Source organism: Piliocolobus tephrosceles, unplaced genomic scaffold, assembly GCF_002776525.5.
Source record: "Piliocolobus tephrosceles isolate RC106 unplaced genomic scaffold, ASM277652v3 unscaffolded_41, whole genome shotgun sequence".
NCBI lineage: Eukaryota > Metazoa > Chordata > Mammalia > Primates > Cercopithecidae > Piliocolobus > Piliocolobus tephrosceles.
The window spans coordinates 1,619,889-1,642,006 of record NW_022325420.1 but is presented as its reverse complement, the minus strand read 5'-3'; the positions used below and the strand labels follow the sequence as shown (position 1 = coordinate 1,642,006).

The following is a 22,118-nucleotide window of genomic DNA, read 5'->3' as shown; positions in this document are numbered from 1 at the left end:
AGATCCCATTTGTCAATTTTGGCTTTTGCTGCCGTTGCTTTTGGTGTTTGCCTAGCTGATTTTTAAAGTTTTTTTTAGAGATGGGGATCTCGTTTTGTTGCCTAGGCTGGTCTTGAACTCCTGGCCTCAAGTGTTCATCTCACCTTGGCCTCCCAAAGTGCTGGGATTCCAGGTACAAGCCACTGTGCCTGGCCTAGATTTAGTATTAAATTATACATTTTATTTTGTTCTATTACAATTCCAAAAACACCACTTTTTCCTGACTTGTTTTCAGTTCACAATACCTTTCAATATTTTTGCTTTACCTTTTTCTCCAAGTACTAATACATAAAATATAAAAATATCTTACCACTTACATAAGCCAGATATTTTTGTGAGGGTAAGAATGTCTTTGTAATGTGAATAATAACTCCCTAATTAGTTGTTTCCTAAGTTACTGTTTTTGATTCTGTGTTAATTTTGTTTTTTTTCCCAAATTTCCTTAGTATTTTGATGTCTTTCTTGTAACTATGGTCACATCATAGCTATCTACGAATCCTGAAAGGGTAAGCCTGGTTTCTCCATGGCTCTGACATCTGTGTCCATAACATCACGGGGTGCTCAAGACCTACTTGCATGAGGGAATGTTTACTGCTTCTTGAGTGTTTTCAGTGGAGTGTATGACATTTAAAAATCAAATGTCATTTGTTATAGTAAGTGGAAGAGGATACGTTTAAGAGTACAAGTTGAGTTATGTGCGCTGTTAAACTGTTAGTGTTTTTTTTTTTTTTAAACAAGATAAATATGTGGTTTATACTTTCAAAAATAGTACATTTTCAAATATGGCAGAATATTTACTGAATTGAAATAAATTAAATTTCATGCCAAAATACAGAAGCAGGGACTCTGTGCCACACACTGTGGAAGCCATTTTATATGTATTATGAAGAAACTGAGTCAAAAACAAAGAAATGACAAACAAGGTTAGAATGGTAAAGGGAACAAATTTGTAAAAAATTTGGAAAAAAGAGTAGGGGTTTATTAGATTGAGAAATAGGTAGAAATGAAATTTTAAACCTAAAGGTGATATTCTTCTGCTTGGCCGTTCGGGTGAAGAACTGAATTAGAGTGGGTGCGTCTTGCTGGATGGGCCATCTGGAGTACTTTACGCAGCAGTACTGTAGATTGAGCTAGTCATTGATGGAGATGTTTGTGAGCCATGCAGGGAAGGCAGACCTTCCCATGCCCTTCATCTCTCTCCCAGCAGGTTCCAGATTGTTCATGTGGTGATGTGTCAGGAGACTTTTTTTAGTCAGGTTTTTAAGATTCTTCCAAATAAGAGAAGGAGATGAGACACTTGTGAATTGGCTGCTCAATATATTTTCTATTATTTCAATAGTTGACTATAAAAGTATTTGTAAAGGTCCCCTGGTGTTGAATAATTATAATTTAAATATGCATAAGACACATTTTACACAGTGTGTTTAGTTGCATACACTAACCCCATCATAATAGTTTCTTCTTTTCTTTTCTGAAATATAGTGAAAAGGACTTACACAGTTTTTCTCATACGTATAAAAGTGAGACTTACTATTCGGAAAGTTCATAAAGCAAAATTAAGATTAAAGGATTGGTCAAAAGATTTAAATTGGTAGTTTTGGCTAGACTTAAAGGTAATAGTAAGCATTCCTTTTCGGCCAATACCTAGAAATGCTGAATAAAATATAGTGCCCATCTTTTTAAATACGTGGGTCAACTGCAAAAAAAAAAAAAAGAAAAGAAAAACTTTAGAGACCAAAAACAACTAGAATGATTATGATTGTGAGTTGACATTGTGGCCACAATAGTGCTGGAATTTGAAATTAGTGGATGTTGATGTTGTTAGGCAGGCACTTGGGATTTTATTGCTCATGCAGAGAAAGAAGACGTACCATGAAGTATTCTTAAAGTGGGTATTTGGAACAGAGAACTTATTAAGAACTTAAAAGAACCAGATCTCAGTGAAATGATGAACTAGGAAAAAAAATCTACCCTCGGGCAATTAATCTTGTGTTTGGGCTTAAGCTCTGAATGTGCAGAAAAATTAACCCTCAGAATTTTTAAGTATTAGCTTGTACTCAAAGAATGTTGAAGTCCCAGTTTATTTTATTAAATATAAGGGAAATACCTAAGTTAGGAAATTAACATGCAAAGCACTCCTGAATTGGTGATGACCATGGAGCAGCTGGCATTTTTTAAAGTTGCTTTTTCAGTCAGGAGCAAGATGGCCGAATAGGAGCAGCTCCAGCCTCCAGCTCCCAGTTCGAGCAACCCAGAAGAGGGGTGATTTCTGCATTTTCAACTGACGTACTGGGTTCATCTCACTGGGGAGTGCTGGACAATCGGTGCTGGTCAGCTACTGCAGCCTAACCAGTGAGAGCTGAAGCAGGGCGAGGCATCCCCTCACCTGGGAAGCGCAAGGAGGAAGGGAATCCCTTTTCCTAGCCAAGAGAAACTGAGACACACAACACCTGGAAAATCGGGTAACTCCCACCCTAATACTGTGCTTTACCAAGGGTCTTAGCACACAGCACACCGGGAGATTATATCCCACACCTGGCCTGGAGGGTCCCACGCCCACGGAGCCTCCCTCATTACTAGCAGAACAGTCTGAGACCTAACTGCAAGGTGGCAGCAAGGCTGGGGGAAGGGCGCCGGCCATTGCTGAGGCTTAAGTAGGTAAACAAAGCCTCTAGGAAGCTCGAACTGGGTGGAGCCCACCTCAGCTCAAGGAGGCCTGCCTGTGTCTGTAAACTCTACCTCTGGGTGGCGTCTGACAGCTTTGAAGAGAGCAGTGGATCTCCCAGCATGGAGGCTGAGATCTGAGAACGGACAGACTGCCTGCTCAAGTGGGTCCCTGACCCGAGTAGCCTAACTGGGAGACATCCCCCACTAGGTGCAGACTGACACCTCACACCTCACACAGCGGGGTACACCTCTGAGAGGAAGCTTCCAGAGCAAGTATCACAGCAGCACTCGCTGTTCAGCAATATTCTATATTCTGCAGCCTTTGCTCAACAGGCAAACAGGGTCTGGAATGGACCTCAAGCAATCTCCAACAGACCTACAGCTGAGGGTCCTGACTGTTAGAAGGGAAACAAACAAACAGAAAGGACACCCACACCAAAACCCCATCAGTACGTCACCAGCATCAAAGACCAGAGGCAGATAAAACCACAAAGACGGGGAAAAAGCAGGGCAGAAAAGCTGGAAATTCAAACAATCAGAGCGCATCTCCCCCTCCAAAGGAACGCAGCTCAATGCCAGTAACGGATCTAAACTGGAAGGAGAATGACTTTGATGAGTTGAGAGGAGAAGGCTTCAGTCGATAAAAGTTCTCAGAGCTAAAGGAGGAACTACATACCCAGCACAAAGAAACTAAAAATCTTGAAAAAAGAATGGAAGAATGGATAACTAGAATAATCAATGCAGAGAAGGCTATAAACGAACTGAGAGAGATAAAAACCATGACACAAGAGATACGTGACAAATGCATAAACTTCAGTAACTGACTCGATCAACTGGAAGAAAGAGTATCAATGATTGAAGATCAAATGAATGAAATGAAGCGAGAAGAGAAGTCTAGAGAAAAAAAAAGGAAAAAGAAATGAACAAAGCCTCCAAGAAATATGGGACTATGTGAAAAGACCATATCTGTGTCTGATTGGTATGCCTGAAAATGACAGGGAAAATGGAACCAAGTTGGAAAACACTCTTCAGGATATCATCCAGGAGAACTTCCCCAACCTAGTAAGGCAGGCCAACATTCAAATTCAGGAAATACAAAGAACGCCACAAAGATACTTGTTCAGAAGAGCAACTACAAGACACATAATTGCCAGATTCAGCAAAGTTGAAATGAAGGAAAAAAAGGGCAGCCAGAGGGAAAGGTCGGGTTACCCACAAAGGGAAGCCCATCAGACTAACAGCAGATCTCTCGGCAGAAACTCTACAAGCCAGAAGAGAGTGGGGGCCAATATTCAACATTCTTAAAGAAAAGAATTTTCAACCCAGAATTTCATATCCAGCCAAACTAAGTTGCATAAGTGAAGGAGAAATAAAATCCTTTACAGACCAGCAAATGTTTAGTGATTTTTTCACCACCAGGCCTGCCCTACAAGAGATCCTGAAGGAAGCACTAAACATGGAAAGGAACAACTGGTACCCGTCATTGCAAAATCATGCCAAAATGTAAAGACCATCGATGCTAGGAAGAAACTGCATCAACTAATGAGCAAAATAACCAGCTAATATCACAATGACAGGATCAAGTTCACACATATCAATATTAACCTTAAATGTAAATGGAATAAAAAGTCCAATTAAAAGACACAGACTGGCAAATTGGATAAAGAGTCAAGACCCATCAGTTTGCTATATTCAGGAGACCCATCTCACATGCAGAGACACACATAGCCTCAAAATAAAGGGATGGAGGAAGATCTACCAAGCAAATGGAGAACAAAAAAAAAGCAGGGGTTGCAATCCTAGTTTCTGATAAAAAAGACTTTAAACCATCAAAGATCAAATGAGACAAAGAAGGCCATTACATAATGGTAAAGGGATCAATTCAACAGGAAGTGCTAACTATCCTAAATATATATGCACCCAATACAGGAGCACCCAGATTCATAAAGCAAGTCCTCAGAGACTTACAAAGAGACTTAGACTCCCATACAATAATAATGGGAGACTTCAACACCCCACTGTCAACATTAGATAGATCAACGAGACAGAAAGTTAACAAGGATATCCAGGAATTGAACTCAACTCTGCACCAAGCAGACCTAATAGACATCTACAGAACTCTCCACCCCAAATCAAGAGAATATACATTCTTCTCAGCACCACATCGCACTTATTCCAAAACTGACCACATAATTGGAAGTAAAGCACTCCTCAGCAAATGTAAAAGAACAGAAATTATAACAAACTGTCTCTTAGACCATGGTGCAATCAAACTAGAACTCAGGACTAAGAAAGTCAATCAAAACCGCTCAACTACATGGAAACTGAATAACCTGCTCCTGAATGACTACTGGGTACATAACGCAATGAAGTCAGAAATAAAGATGTTCTTTGAAACCAATGAGAACAAAGATACAACATACCAGAATCTCTGGGACACATTTAAAGCAGTGTGTGAGGGAAATTTATAGCACTAAATGCCCACAAGAGAAAGCAGGAAAGATCTAAAATTGACACCCTAACATCACCATTAAAAGAACTAGAGAAGCAAGAGCAAACACATTCAAAAGCTAGCAGAAGGCAAGAAATAACTAAGATCGGAGCAGAACTGAAGGAGATAGAGACACAAAAAACCCTCCAAAAAATCAATGAATCCAGGAGTTGGTTTTTTGAAAAGATCAACAAAATTGATAGACTGTTAGCAAGACTAGTAAAGAAGAAAAGAGAGAAGAATCAAATAGACGCAATAAAAAATGATAAAGGGGATATCACCACCAACCCCACAGAAATACAAACTACCATCAGAGAATACTATAAACACCTCTACACAAATAAACTAGAAAACCTAGAAGAAATGGATAATTTCCTGGGCATTTACACTCTCCCAAGACTAAACCAGGAAGAAGTTGAATCCCTGTAATAGACCAATAGTAGGCTCTGAAATTGAGACAATAATTAATAGCCTACCAACCAAAAAAAGTCCAGGACCAGACGGATTCACAGCCAAATTCTACCGGAGGTAAAAGGAGGAGCTGGTACCATTCCTTCTGAAACTATTCCAATCAATAGAAAAAGAGGGGATCCTCCCTAACTCATTTTATGAGGCCAACATCATCCTGATACCAAAGCCTGGCAGATACACAACAAAGAAAGAGAATTTTAGACCAATATCCCCGATGAACATCGATGCAAAAATCCTCAATAAAATACTGGCATACCAAATCCGGCAGCACATCAAAAAGCTTATCCACCATGATCAAGTGGGCTTCATCCCTGGGATGCAAGGCTGGTTCAACATACTCCAATAAACATAATCCAGCATATAAATAGAACCAAAGACAAAAACCACATGATTATCTCAATAGATGCAGAAAAGGCCTTTGACAGAATTCAACAGCACTTCATGCTAAAAACTCTGAATAAATTCGGTATTGATGGAACATATCTCAAAATAACAAGAGCTATTTCTGACAAACCAACAGCCAATATCATACTGAATGGGCAAAAACTGGAAAAATTCCCTTTGAAAACTGGCACAAGACAGGGATGCCCTCTCTCACCACTCCTATTCAACATAGTGTTGGAAGTTCTGGCTAGGGCTATCAGGCAAGAGAAAGAAATCAAGGGTATTCAGTTAGGAAAAGAAGAAGTCAAATTGTCCCTGTTTGCAGATGACATGATTGTATATTTAGAAAACCCCATCGTCTCAGCCCAAAAATCTCCTTAAGCTGATAAGAAACTTCAGCAAAGTCTCAGGATACAACATTAATGTGCAAAAATCACAAGCATCTTATACATCAGTAACAGACAAACAGAGAGCCAAATCATGTATGAACTTCCATTCACAATTGCTTCAAAGAGAATAAAATACCTAGGAATCCAACTTACAAGGGATGTAAAGGACCTCTTCAAGGAGAACTACAAACCACTGCTCAGTGAAAGAAAAGAGGACACAAACAAATGGAAGAACATACCATGCTCATGGATAGGAAGAATCAATACCGTGAAAATGGCCATACTGCCCAAGGTTATTTATAGATTCAATGCCATCCCCATCAAGCTACCAATGAGTTTCTTCACAGAATTGGAAAAAACTGCTTTAAAGTTCATATGGAACCAAAAAAGAGCTCGCATTGCCAAGACAATCCTAAGTCAAAAGAACAAAGCTGGAGGCATCACGCTACCTGCCACTTCAAACTATACTACAAGGCTACAGTAACCAAAACAGCATGGTACTGGTACCAAAACAGAGATATAGACCAATGGAATAGAACAGAGTCCTCAGAAATAATACCACACATCTACAGCCATCTGATCTTTGACAAACCTGAGAAAAACAAGAAATGGGGAAAGGATTCCCTATTTAATAAATGGTGCTGGGAAAATTGGCTAGCCATCAGTAGAAAGCTGAAACTGGATCCTTTCCTGACTCCTTATATGAAAATTAATTCAAGATGGATTAGAGACTTAAATGTTAGACCTAATATCATAAAAACCCGAGAGGAAAACCTAGGTAATACCATTCAGGACATAGGCATGGGCAAGGACTTCATGTCTAAAACACCAAAAGCAACGGCAGCAAAAGCCAAAGTTGACAAATGGGATATGATTAAACTAAAGAGCTTCTGCACAGCAAAAGAAACTACCATCAGAGTGAACAGGCAACCTACAGAATGGGAGAAAATTTTTGCAATCTACTCATCTGACAAAGGGCTAATATCCAGAACCTATAAATAACTCAAACAAATTTACAAGAAAAAAACAACCCCATCAAAAAGTGGGCAAAGGATATGAACAGACATTTCTCAAAAGAAGACATTCATACAGCCAACAGACACATGAAAAAATGCTCATCATCACTCGCCATCAGAGAAATGCAAATCAAAACCACAATGAGATACCATCTCACACCAGTTAGAATGGCAATCATTCAAAAGTCAGGAAACAACAGGTGCTGGAGAGGATGTGGAGAAATAGGAGCACTTTTACACTGTTGGTGGGATTGTAAACTAGTTCAACCATTATGGAAAACAGTATGGCAATTCCTCAAGGATCTAGAACTAGAAGTACCATATGACCCAGCCATCCCATTACTGGGTATATACCCAAAGGATTATAAATCATGCTGCTATAAAGACACATGCACATGTATGTTTATTGCAGCACTATTCACAGTAGCAAAGACTTGGAATCAACCCAAATATCCATCAGTGACAGACTGGATTAAGAAAATGTGGCACATATACACCATGGAATACTATGCAGCCATAAAAAAGGATGAGTTAGTGTCCTTTATAGGAACATGGATGCAGCTGGAAACCATCATTCTTAGCAAACTATCGCAAGAACAGAAAACCAAACATCGCATGTTCTCACTCATAGGTGGGAACTGAACAATGAGATCACTTGGACTCTGGAAGGGGAACATCACACACCGGGGCCTATCATGGGGGAGGGGGAGGAGGGAAGGATTGCATTGGGAGTTATACCTGATGTAAATGACGAGTTGATGGGTGCTGACGAGTTGATGGGTGCAGCACACCAACATGGCACAAGTATACATATGTAACAAACCTGCACATTATGCACATGTACCCTAGAACTTAAAGTATAATAATAATAAAAAAAAAGAAAAAAAAAACAGAAACGAGTAAAACAGCAATAATAATAATCAGATTTTGCATTAAATTCTTAGTTTATACCTGGAAAAAAAAAAGTAATTCCATTCATTCTAGATGAATGGAATATCATCAAAAAATATTAATTCATTCATGTAGAAGTTCTCCAACAGAACTTGCAAGAAATCCACAACATATTTTGTTTTCTCTACAAAATACATTACAATATTTTGAATATGTTAAAATATTCATCATCTTAACTAATTGCTTGATGGTGAACATTAATAAATGCCTCATTTTTAAATAATCCCCAACATACATCTAAGTATGTACATCTAAAAAAAAAAAAAAAAGAAAAAGAAAAAGAATAGTGGAACTTTGAACTAAGTTATTTTTGTAGAGTAAGAGAATGGACTTTTTTTTTTTGGAACGGAGTCTCGCTCTGTCGCCCAGGCTGGGATGCAGTGGCCGGATCTCAGCTCACTGCAAGCTCCACCTCCCGGGTTCCCGCCATTCTCCTGCCTCAGCCTCCCGAGTAGCTCGGATTACAGGCGCCCGCCACCTCGCCAGGCTAGTTTTTTTTTTTTGTATTTTTTAGTAGAGACGGAGTTTCACCGTGTTAGCCAGGGTGGTCTCAATCTCCTGACCTTGTGATCCGCCCGTCTCGGCCTCCCAAAGTGCTGGGATTACAGGCTTGAGCCACTGCACCCGGCCGAGAATGGACTTCTTTTTAGAACAAATACAACTGGACTGTTACTGTTTACCTCTCAACACCCCCACCTCCAACCCCTTAACCCTCACCCCTAAAAACACCCACACAATATGCCTTTTAACACAAGGAAACTAAAACCTTTAAGTGATTTTAAAAAAAAAAAAAAAAAAAAAACCTTATGGGAGCAACTGACTTTCATTTGTAAACCTTAAACATATATGCAAGGGAAAAAGTAAATTTATTGACAGTTTATAAGATGAGGAAAGACACAAGGAAAATTTAATGTAGCAAGAACCACAAGTATCACAAGATATTGGCCTCAATCTCCCCCATTAAGGCTTAATGTTTTTATTTTTCAAAATAGAAATAACTTTATTCTTTTTCTGATTTAAAATAATGTATATTCTTTTAAAAAACTCCACACTGAAAAATAAAATAACCTATCATTTCAGCATCCTGTAATAATCACTATAAATATTTTAATATATATTTTAATTCATATATGTAATATTTGCCAATAGAATCACACTCTACATTTTTGCTTTTAAATTGCTGTTTATGTTATATCTTGGAAATGTTATATCTTAGGTTCCCATGTTAAGAAAAAAATCAGTCACATCTCTTTTAATGGCTCATAGTATTATCCTGTATAGTCATGCCATGATATATTTTAACCAAACTGCTTATATGTAACACTGCAGTGAACACAATGCATATACATCTTTGAGTACTTCTCCATTTGTTTCCTTGAGATACCTTCCTTGCTGGACCAAAGGAATGCATAAAAAATAGTAAGACTTTTCGTACTGTATCAGTAAGAGTTTTCCAGAAAGGCCAGCAGGCTGGAACTCCAGCAGAAGCTGATGCTACAGTGTTGAGGCAAAATGTCTTCTTTTTCAGAAAACCTTAGTTTTTGCTCTTAGGGCCTTCAGCTGCTTGTATGAGACCCACCCACATATCGAAGATAATCTTCTGTACTTAAAGTCAACTGATTATAGATGTTCACCATTTCTACAAAATACCTTCTCAGCCACATTTAAATTAGTGTTTGATTAAATAACTGGATGCTATAGCCTAGTCGTGTTAACACATTAAAAAAGTGGATAAACCTCTGACAAAATTGATCATAGAAAAGAGTACAAATGATGAAATGATACATTAGAAAATGGGCAAACTACTTGATCAGGAAACTCACAGAAAAGAAAACTTCAAATGTTTATCGAATATAAGGGAAAATTCTCAGTCGTATTGTAATGGGAATTCAAATAACAGTGAGAGCATTTCCCATTCATCAAAATTGGCAAAAAGAAAAAAAAAAAAGAACATAACCACACTTGGCAAAAATGTGCTACATCTTTGTACCTATGTACTGTGATGTACGTAAAGCATAAGTATATCACAGAACCTGTTGCCAGATAACCTTCCATAAAGGCCGCACCAATTTTGATTTGGTCCCGACACTGTGTACTGGTAACCATTTTCATTTTTGCTAATCTAATCAGTATATTTTCTAATGAAGTATTATATTTATGTTAATTTTCAGTTTTAAATCCACAATTTATCCTGCAACTTAGCAGTTCTAACATAGTAATTTTCACAATGACTTGCACCTTTTACTCTGTACAAGCGCAGAGATGAGCAGAGAAAAAGAGCTCTGCTTTTCTCTGAATAGGAAATATATTTTCTCCTTTTAAAAGTAACAATGTTGATCTCTTCATCTTACACCTGTCATTACCTCAAACCTGTCTTTCTGGCCTCAGGTACTGAGAGTTGATGTGAAAATAAAAAAGAGCAGTCATCTTTTACCCATTTTTCTACTATGTGTTCTGAGTTTTCTCTGTTGGTTTATAGTTCTTTATATTTCTGATGTGAGTTATTGATTGAATATATGCTTTGCATACGTCTTAGTCTATTGCTTTGCCTTTTTTACTTTCTTCATGATACCCTTTAAATGAAGAGAATTCCTTGATTTTAATGTAGCCTATATTTTCTGTTTTTCGTAATTAGTTTATTTTGGGGTCCTATTGAAGTAATCACTGTCTATTGAAAGGTACTATGTTTCCTTAGTTCCATTTTATGTTTAAAAACAGAAAAAGGAAATAGTTAACATTAACCAAGCCCAGGTAACAGAGAGAGACCCTGTCTCTACAAATAATTTTTAAAAATTAACTGGGCATGGTAGCATGCACCTGTGGTCCAGCTATTCAGGAGGCTGAGTGGGAGGATCACCGAGTCCCCAAGGGTAGAGGCTGCAATGAGCCATAATCATGCCACTCTCCTGCAGCCTGGGTGACAATGTGAGACCCTGTCTCAAAAAAGAAAAAAGAAAATACACTAACAAAACTATTTTCCATGGACTCTGTGTTGTAGGATATTTTGCAATTTAGATGTATATCCACCAAACAGCCTTTCTCCTGCTGGAAACAGAACCTCCCTCTATCTCTGCTGGGGGACCTTGTAAGAGCCTGCCTGTTGTAGCACCTAATGTTCTTTGCTGCAGACATGAGCTCTTGACCAAATCTGGGCTAATGAAACATTCCCCATTTACAGTATTTTGCTCAAATATGGCCTTGTGATCCAAGCAGACACACTCAGGGAGGTGACTTCAGAGCAGATATGGTCCAGTAAGACTTTAGCACAAGGAAATGAGGCCAATTCCAAAAGACAAGAAGAATTAAGAGGCAGAGCAGATCTTGGCAATGTTGTCACTGGCTGCCCAAAATTTACTCCATCCTGGCCCTGCCTGAGGTTTTCATTATGTGGCCACTAAATTCTCAACTTTTAATGAGATTTTTTTTTTATTTTTGTATTTTATTGTTTATTATTTTTTTCTTTTTCTTTTTTTGAGACGTAGTCTTGCTCTGTCACCCAGGCTGGGGTACAATGATGCAATCTCAGCTCACTACAACCTCTGCCTCCCAGGTTCAAGCAATTCTCCTACCTCAGCCTCCCGAGTTGCTGGGACTTCTGGTGTGTGCCAACACACACTGGCTCATTTTTTGTATTCTTAATAGAGATGGAGTTTCACCGTGTTAGACAAGATGGTCTCAATCTCCTGACCTCGTGATCCGCCTGCCTCAGCATCCCAAAGTGCTAGGATTACAGGCTTGAGATATTTTTTTACTTTGTTAAAAGTCTTGATATAAATATACTTGAAAACGTGGTCCCGTGTTTATGTAAATCTAGGACTACTCCTAATCTTACTCTTGGAGATTTATACCTACGTTAGCATGTTAAAAGTCATAAGAAACCATGAAGTAAAAGAAGGCTATTTATCTTCTTAATAGGCTAGTAATCCCAAACATATCAACATTAATACTTATTTATGGTGCTTATATTAATATCTTATAGAAACTTGAGCAGCAAATCATTGTTTTGGGGAATACTGGATCTTAGGCATAGAAGAACCAACAAATGCAAGCTGACAAACGAAAGGTGCTTTAATCTCTGAGCTAGGTTTTGAAAAATGCTCAAATTTAATAATTTATGTGTAAATTATGTTATATTTTTAATTGGGAAAAGAGTATTTTGATAAAGAAAAAAACAAAAGTTAAATTTGGTAAATTTAATGTGACCAATCTATAAACTTCTTTTTTTTTCTTGAGCAGGTTAGCCAATATACCTTTGCTATGTGCAGTTACAGAGAAAAAAAGTCTGAACCACAAGAATTAATGCAACTTGAAGGCTATACTGTGGATTATACTGATCCCCACCCAGGTAAATCTTAATTGAATCACTTTCCCTGCCATGTATGTATGCATGGAATTCTTATAAATATCCTGTGTCTGTTCTACAATTTAAACCCCTCTCGATGAATAGGGTGCATATTTCACTTATATATCTGGGCAAGACTTTATGAGATTCAAATTATCTCTTTTGGAGTGCTTTTATTCTTAACCATATTTCATCATATTTATTATTATTTTGGCATGAGGTTGAGATGTGTAAAAGTCACTGTAACTGAATAATTATATGAGATATAACAATGTTTTCAGAAACTTCTTTGCTGGAAAGCAAAGAAATAGACAAAGAAATGGCAAATGAATTATTATATTGTAACTACTAATTTTCTCTCCAACAATACATTTTTGTACTTCTCTCTCTCCCTTCATGTTAATACTGGAAAGAGTACTGGACACCTGATATTTTAAAAATTGAATGAATGAATATTAATGACAATATCTAAGATCAAGAAATGCAGATATTAATAAACATAATGATTGAATATTGGTGAATAGACATTAAGAAATAGAAATTTATGACCATATTAACTAATTGTTCACTTAAAATGCAAAATATTATCTTCTGTGAAGGAATTTTATAAAAGATAAAATACATGCAATATGAAATATCATTTTTGTCTTAATCATTATATATTTTTCCCACGTATAGAATGGCAAATATGCCGACAGATAAAACTTCTTTCTCTGGCATGAAATACCAGATTGTGCTATGCATTTCCATGGAGTGTGTTTATATATCTTGTAGAATGCTGCTGTGTCGTGGACTGTTTCCCTAGGTTATTTTTTATTTCTGAGGTGATATGGGAGCTTAAGCCTTTTTGTTATTTTCTTCAAATCTTGGATTGTGGATTTGATCCTTTAAGCTAAATATTGTTTAAAACATTTAACTGTTAATATCAAATCCATTCTTTTCCATGAGGTCAGTTAGTGAATGAGACTAAAATCTGCCAATCTTATAAATTTTTAATGATGTCTTTTTGTTCCCTCCACAGGCCTTCAGGGTGGTCGTATGTTCTTTAATGCTGTTAAAGAAGGAGATACTGTAATCTTTGCCAGTGATGATGAACAGGACAGAATATTATGGGTTCAAGCCATGTATAGAGCCACAGGTCAATCATATAAACCAGTTCCTGCAATTCAAACCCAGAAACTGAATCCTAAAGGAGGAACTCTCCACGCAGATGCTCAGCTTTGTAAGTTTTGTTAAAAAATAATTTGATTATCAATTAATAGCTTTAATAAGATATAAAATTGAGGCAAATTTGTTCAGTATTATAGTTTACATCATTAATTGATTCCTAATTAAATGAAAATAGTTCATATTAGTAGTCATATAATCACTTACCTAATTTTTCACATAAATCTGGAGTAAATGGTACATGTGGTTTCCAATCATGGATTTGTCAAGCATTAGGGTATTTCTAGAAATCTCAAGAGCACATAAGAAAATTCTCCAAAATTTCTCAAAGGAAAATTTATTTTAGTTTATTATGATTTTGACTTAAGTCTCCTATAGACATGGAAAAAATATTGCAAAATCAAATTTGCTTTGATACGATTTCAGAATACCAAAGTGATGAACCATTACCTTCTAGAGTTGTTCTTAATAACCCAGAAGGATAATGGGTCTATTTTTTGTTGTTGTAGATTGATACAAATAATAAGTCATAAAGCCAACTTTTTTCCCCTCGTGCCTTAAAGACATGTCAATTTTGAATGCTAACGTAAGTTGTAAAGAGCAAAATTTTTTATTTTAAATGACTAATGTTTAATAATTATGGAATGATGGTCAAAACATCTTCAAACATAGCTTTGATAATCACTAAACCAAGTGTTTTAACTTGTTATACTCCTTTACAAAGCTTATCCTGTTTTACCTGTAATAAATATTTGTCTTTAACTTTCAGCTCAACTTGTGGTTTTTGAGATTCTTCTCAAAGGGATAACATCTTGACATGCATTATTTTCTTCTGCTTTTCATGCATCAAGTAACTATTCTCTTTTCTTTTCAGATACCCTTCAGTATCATTTCTGGGCATCCTAAACAAAGGCACTTTAGTTCAAATAATTTAATGTGAACCATGAGCTTTTTCTTTATTTTAGAAACCATACTCATAGGTTATCGTAATTAGTTTGGGGCACATTTTTTATATGTAGTGAAAACTATTTAAGAATATTATATATTAATTTTTTCACTGATTTAAAATTTCTTCTTTAAAATTAGTAGCATTGTCATCTTAAAAGGTAAAATAAAATAAAAAGAGCACATTCTGATATTTTCACTGTATTTAAAAATTTAACTCGCTGCTTCTGCCTTCCTCTCACCCTCCAGATAATATGCATAGAGAATGGCACAGCAGATAAGAGTGTTTCATCAGAGCAAAGTTGTACAGAAGTGTCTTTATTTTTCTACAATTGAGCATATCTGAAATTTTAATTTCTAATGTTGCCAAAAAACTTTAACTCACCAATTCAAAACAACTGAGTCACAGATTAAAATTCAATTAATTCAAGATTCTTCACCCCACTCTTCTTCCGTGTGATCCATAGTAAATTAAGTTTCAGAGGGGATTACATAAAACTGTGATATCATTGAATGTAGCATCTAGTCTAAAACTGTTCTCTGTTCACATGGCCTTAGACATGACTTCTGTCACTGGTTTCATTACTTATGTGCTGGTGTGCACTGCTCATCACCATGGACCGGCCAGGGCACCTGGTAATGAAGTCCACATAGTTTGTGTCCTCCTTGGATCAACTCCAGACATCTATGAATTCCTTACATCATATTCATCAGATTCTCGCCACAGTGGTACATAGTAACTTGTTGGGTATTCCCCAGCTATGCACAGGGGTGCTCACTCAGGCATTTCTCTCGCAGCACAGCTCTTATCCATTGCTTCTTTCCTACTTCAAGTGCCAGATTGGACATTTATCCCAGGGCTGTGCCTGCACTGGGCATCAAAGTATAAGATTCCCTCAACCTTAGGTCGAACTTTCTTCCTCTGGAGCTCTGTTCATTGCTCACCCCCAATACAACATTAACTCAAGTCAAATCTCTTCCCAAAACCATTTTCTTCCATCCAGCTGATCTATTTTTTTCCGTCCTAGTTTTGATTCTTCTTGTTGAAAACCAAGTTTTTATAAATTTGTTTCTTTCCACTCCATAGGCCAATCTCTGTCCCTTCCCCTGTAAGCTACAGTTCTACAGCATTTAATGTGAATTTCCTGTGTTTTTCATTTTACAAATTTGTATTTTGTATATGTGCATTTAGCATCAATCTCATAAATGGTTTCATATTCTTTATCATATTCAGTCTTACTGTTTTTGTTCATCTCTATGCTTTTAAAATTCGTCCATGTTTTTGTGAATACATCTAATCTCATTCTTCTGATTACTGCATACCATGTAAGTGGGCTTCTGTCTTATGTTACCTAGTCTACAGCACATTTTATTTCTATTCACTCCTCCAGAGATGGAAATGTAGAATGCCTCCAAATCCATACCTATGTTCAGTTGTCCCAGCCATGACTATGAAATATCCTTTCATTTATTCAAATCTAAGTCCTTTACATTTTAATCCTTTTCCATAAAGCTGTTTTTATTCTTGGTTAAGCTAATTTCTAAGCCTTTCATACTTTCATTGCTATTGCATCTTATAATTTTATTATATTTTCTAGTTGACTATTGCTTATATAGAGAAATGCTATTTTCATGTGCTTTTTTGCTATCCATATTTATTCTTTGGCTATGTATCTCTGCACACCCCTTGCCTAATTTGTCATTAGGCTATTATTGGGTTTTGAGAGGTGTTTACACAGGCATGCCTTGGAGATATTGTGGGTTCAGTTCCAGACCACTACAATAAAATGAATATCTCAGTAAAGTGAGTCATATAGATTATGTGTGTATAAAAGTTAAGTTTGGCTGGCGCAGTGGCTCAAGCCTGTAATCCCAGCACTTTGGGAGGTTGATGTCGGGGGAATCTCTTCAGTTCAGGAGTTCAAGACCAGACTGGGCAACATGGTGAAACCCTGTATCTACAAAAAATACAAAATTAGCTGGGCATAGTGGTATGTGACTGTAGTCCCAGCACTTGGGAGGCTGAAGTAGGAGAATCGCTTGAACCCGAGAGGTAGAGGTTGCAGTGAAATAGCGCCTCTGCACTCCAGCCTGGGTGATAGAGTGAAACGCTGTCTCAAAAATAAAAAAGTTATGTTTACACTACACTGTAGTGTATTAAGCATGCACTAGCATCGTGTCTAAAACATAATTTTAAAATTCTTTATTGCTAAAAATACTAACAATCACCTGAGTGTTCAGTGATTATAATATTTTTGCTGGTAGAGGGTCTTGCCTCAACATTGATGGCTGCTGACTGATCAGGTTCGTGGTTGTTGAAGGTTGGGTTGGATGTGGCAATATCTTAAAATAAGACAAGGATGAAGTTTGCTGCAGTGACTGATTCTTCCTTTCACAAAAGATTTTCCTGTAGCATGCGATGCTGTTTGCTATCATTTTGCCCAAAGTAGAACTTCTTTGAAAATTGGAGTCAATCCTCTAAAACTTTACCTCTGCTTTATGAACTAAGTTTATGTAATATCCTAAATCCTTTGTTGTCCTTTCAACAATGTTCACAGCATCTTCACCAGAAGTAGATTCCATCTCAAAAACCACTTCCTTTGCTTCACCCAAAGGAACCAACTTCTTATCTGTTCAAGTTTTATCATGAGATTGTAGCAATTCAGTCACATCTTCAGGCTCCACTTTTAATTCTGGTTCTTTTGCTGTTTTCATGACATCTGCAGTGACTTCCTCCACTCAAGTCTTCAGTCCCTTAAAGTTATCCCCAAGGGTTGGAATCAACTTCCTCCAAACTCCTGTAAATGTTGATATTTTTACCTCCTCCCAAGAATCACAAATGTTCTTAATGGCATTTGGAATGGTGAATCCTTTCCAGGTTTTCAATTTACTTTTCCCAGATGGCTCATAGGAATCACTATCCATGGCAGCTATAGCCTTTTAAAATGTATTTCTTAAATAATAAGACTTGAAAATTGAAATTACTCCTTGATCTGTGGGCTGCAGAATGGATGTTGGGTTAGCAAGCATGAAAACAACATTAATCTCCTTGTACATCTCCAGCAGAGCTCTTGAGTAACTAGATGCAGTGTCAGTGAGCAATAATACTTCGAACAGATTCTTTTTTTCTAGCATCGGGCCTCGACAGTGGACTTAAAATATTCAGTAAACTGTGCTGTAAACACATGCACCATCATCTGGGCTTGTTCTTTCAGTTATAGAGCACAGACAGGGTTGATGTAGCATAGTTTTTAAGGGCTCTGGGATTTTCAAGATGGTTAATACATATTGGCTTCAACTTAAAGTCACCAGTTGCATTAGCCACTAACAAGGGAGCCTGTACTTTGAAGCTTTGAAGCCAAGCATTGACTTCTCTCTAATTGTGAAAGTCCTAGATGGGCATCTTCTTCCAATAGAAGATTATTTTGTCTACACTAAAAATCTGTTATTTAGCATAGCTAACTTCATCAATGATCTTAGCTGGATCTTTTGGATAACTTGCTGCCATTTCTGCATCATCCCTTGCTGTTTCACCTTGCACTTTCATGTAATAGAGATGGCTTATTTTCCTTAGCCCTCGTGAGCTGACCTCTGCTGGCTTGACAGCTTGCAGAGGCTTCTTCACCTCTCTCAGCCTTCATAGAATCGAAGAAAGGCAGGGCCTTGCTCTGTTATTAGGCTTCGGTTAAAGGGAATATTGTGGCTGATTTGATCTATCCAGATCATTCAAACTTTCTTCATATCAGCAATAAGGCTGTTTTTGCTTTCTTATTATTTGTGTGTTCACTGGAGTAGCAATTTTAATTTACTTCAACAACTTTTCCTTTGCATTCACAACTTGGCTACTTGATGCAAAAGGCCTAGCTTTCAGCCTGTCTTGGCTTTTGACATGCCTTGTTCACTAAGCATGATCATTTGTAGCTTTTAAATTTAAAGTGAGGGAGACGGGATTCTTCCATTCATTTGAACAGTTAGAGATCATTCCGGGTTATTAGTTAGCCTAATTTTAATATTGTTGTGTGTTAAGAAATAGGGAGACCCAAGAAAAGGAAGACAGATGGGGAACAGTCAGAACACATATAACATTTATTAAGTTTACCATCTTATATGGGTGTAGTTTGTGGCACCCCAAAACAATTACAATAACATCAAAGATCACTTTTCACAGATGACCATAATAGATATATTAATAATGAAAAAGTTGGAAATACTGTGAGAATTACCATAATGTGGAACAGAGTCATAAAATGAGCATGTGTTGTTAGAAAAGTGGCACCATAGACTTGCTTGACACAGGGTTACCACAAACTTTCAATTTATGAAAAACACATCTGCAAAGCACAATTAAATGAAGTTTGCCTGTGTGTTCTGGATACAACATGTTTGTCAGATATGTGATTTGCAAATATTTTCTCCTAATCTATGGCTTGTCTTTTCACATCTCTTAATAGTGACTTTCAGAAAAAAAAAAAAAGAAATTCTTAATTTTGATGAAGTCCATTTTATCAATTTTTTACATAGATGTGCTTTTCATGTTGTAACTAAAGGATCTTTGCCCAACCCAAATTGCAGAAATTTTCTCCTTTGCTTTCTTCTAGAAATTTTGCAGTTTTGGCTTTTACATTTTACAACCATTTTGAGTTAATTTTTGTATACGGTGAGAGGTATCCATCAGTATTTATGGATGGCATATGGATGTCCAGTTGTTTTAACACAAAGAGTTGAAAAGATTGTCATACCCTGAATTGCCCTTGCGCATTTGTGAAAAATCAATTAACTACATATGAGTTTATTTCTGGGCTATCTTTTCTTTTCCTTTGGTCAGTTTATCTATCTTAATATTATTACCACACTGTCTTGATTACTGTAGCTTTGTGAATCTTACAGTCAGGTAGTCCAAGTCCTCCGAATTGATTTCTCTTATTCAAAAATATTTTGGCTGTTCTATGTCCTTTGCATTTCTCTATGAATTTTCAAAATAAATTTACTCATTTTTAATTGACAAATAATTGTTTATATATATATGATGTACAATATAAATTTTTAAAACATCTTGACATTCCTTGCTGGAGATTTTACTGGGAATGCCTTTGATCGGTCAGTCCTTGGAAAATTTTGGAAAACTGACTTCATAATATTGAGTCTTCCAATCTGTGAATACAATGTGTCACTTCATTTGTTTAGGTAGTCTTTAGTTTCTCTTTGGGATGTTTGTAGTTTTCAGTAAACAGATCTTGCACATCTTTTGTCAGATTTATTTCTAGGTATGTCATCTGTGTTGCTTTAGTAAATGGAATTTTTTATTTCAGCCCAATTGTTTTGTTGTCTTTGCGATTGCTTTAGAATTTAAAGTATACACTTCAAATTTATTATACATCTTCATGTATAGTATGCAAACTTTACAATAGTAAACTTCTATTCTCTTGGCTTTTGCACTATTCTTGTCATATATTTTACTTCTGTATATGTTGTAAATCCCACAATACATTGCTACTATGATTATTGCCTTAGTCAATATCTTTTAAAGAAATTAAAAGTGAAAGAAAAATGTTATGTAGATGTCCATTTTGTACATGTTGATTATGTACCTGTTATGTACATGTACATTACCATTCCCAGTGTCTTTCATCATCTAGTGCATATATTTTTACTTCTTGAAGGACCTGCTTTGACTTTTCTTGTAGTGCAGATCTGCTGGTAATGAATACTTTTAGCTTCTTTATATATGAAAAAAGTCTTTATTTTACTCTCATTTTGAAGATATTTTTCTTTTAGTACTTTAAAGATGTTGCTCCACTTTTTCTTCTAGCTTGCATTTGTTTTTCCAATGAGAAATGTGCTATTTTGGTTTGTTCCTCTATAAATAATGTCCTTTTTTCCTCCAACTGCTTTAAAGATTTTTTCTCCTTAACACTGTTTTTGAGCAATTTGATTATGATGTGCCTTGGTATAGTTTCCTTCATAAAAATGCTTGTTCTGAGACACAGTTAAGTTACTTAGAAACACCATCCTTTCAAGCTTTGCTTTCAAGTTTTGTTAGGGAAGACCAAGCAGTGTTTAGTCCAGGATGCATTTTCCCCGTTTCTGGACCAACATCTTTCTTAATACTCTAACTGATAACCTGTGAATTATGAGCTTTTATATTCTTGCTGCTGAGAATCAGTGCTATTCTAGGCTGTGTGAGTTTGGGGCACTGTCCTCTTGAATCCTTTAGATTGCTTCTTTCCCTTTCTACATGTGCATGAACTGATGGGTAGTCAGCTGAATTCTTGGGGGAGGCCTTCTGCAGATCTTGAGTCTCTTGCCGGGCAGCTGTCTTCTCTCCAGTACTCTTTCCTACAACCTCTAGTTACTGTGGCCCTCCTGAATTGTCAGCTCCATTTTTCAACTCAGGGAGACCACTGGGCTTTTCCTGAGTTCCTGTTCCTTGTGCCATGAGCTATAGAGTTTCTCCTAGCAGTAACCTGGGGTGACTGTAAGGCTCACCTTGTTTCCCATCCCTCAGGAATCACTCTCCCGTGTTGCCCAACGTGCAGCGTTTAAGAAACTTTTTGTAAATTTTTTTTCAAAAACTTAGTTCAGGTAGGAGGTTAAGTTTATTCTCAATTATGCCATCATGACCAGAAGTAGAATGAATTTTTTATAAGTTAAAGCATGGTTTCTCAATTTCAGCACTATTGACATTTTGGGCTAGACAATTATTTGTTTTGGGGCAGGGAGTGGAGTAAGGAACTTTTCCTGTGCATTATGTGATGTTTTACAGCATCCCTGTCCTCTACCCACTAGATATCAGTAGTCTCCCACCTGGTCCCAGGTCAGACAACCAAAAATATCTCTGGATATTGCCAAATGTCCCAGAGGGTAGGGTTGCTGTTGGTGAGGAATCACCCCCAGTTGAGAACCACAGAATTACAGTGACTTGATAGCTTTTTTTTTTTTTAATTGTTACCCTCCTTCACTTGTGTTCCCATACTTTTTCTTAACATCCTGAGTACAAGGAATTCCCAAGGAATGTTTTGAGCTCATGGCTATTGTTGCTTGCACATAGTGGCAAGAAAAGTGAGTAGGAACCACTAGCACAGACCTTTAAGACCATGGCTGAATAATACAGAATTTTTTTGGACAGAATCTGCCTCTGGAGAGAGAGGGAATGCAGTGGTGCCATCTCACCTCACTGCAACCTCCACCTCACAGGTTCAAGCCATTCTCATGCCTCAGCCTCCCAAGTAATCTCAGCAGCTGGGAGTACAGGTGTG

The 22,118-nt window shown here is 37.0% G+C and overlaps 1 protein-coding gene across 17 annotated transcripts in view; it reads left to right on the top strand.

The window, feature by feature from the left end:
• LOC113224832 (calcium-dependent secretion activator 2) overlaps positions 1 to 22,118 on the top strand; it is a 567,701-nt gene that overhangs the window by 373,420 nt on the left and 172,163 nt on the right. For all 17 annotated transcript variants that reach the window (XM_026454354.2, XM_026454360.1, XM_026454352.1 and 14 more), the window contains 2 exons: positions 12,645 to 12,753; positions 13,772 to 13,972. In XM_026454354.2, coding sequence (XP_026310139.1) covers positions 12,645 to 12,753; positions 13,772 to 13,972 — 310 coding nt within the window. The remainder of the gene's footprint in view (positions 1 to 12,644; positions 12,754 to 13,771; positions 13,973 to 22,118) is intronic.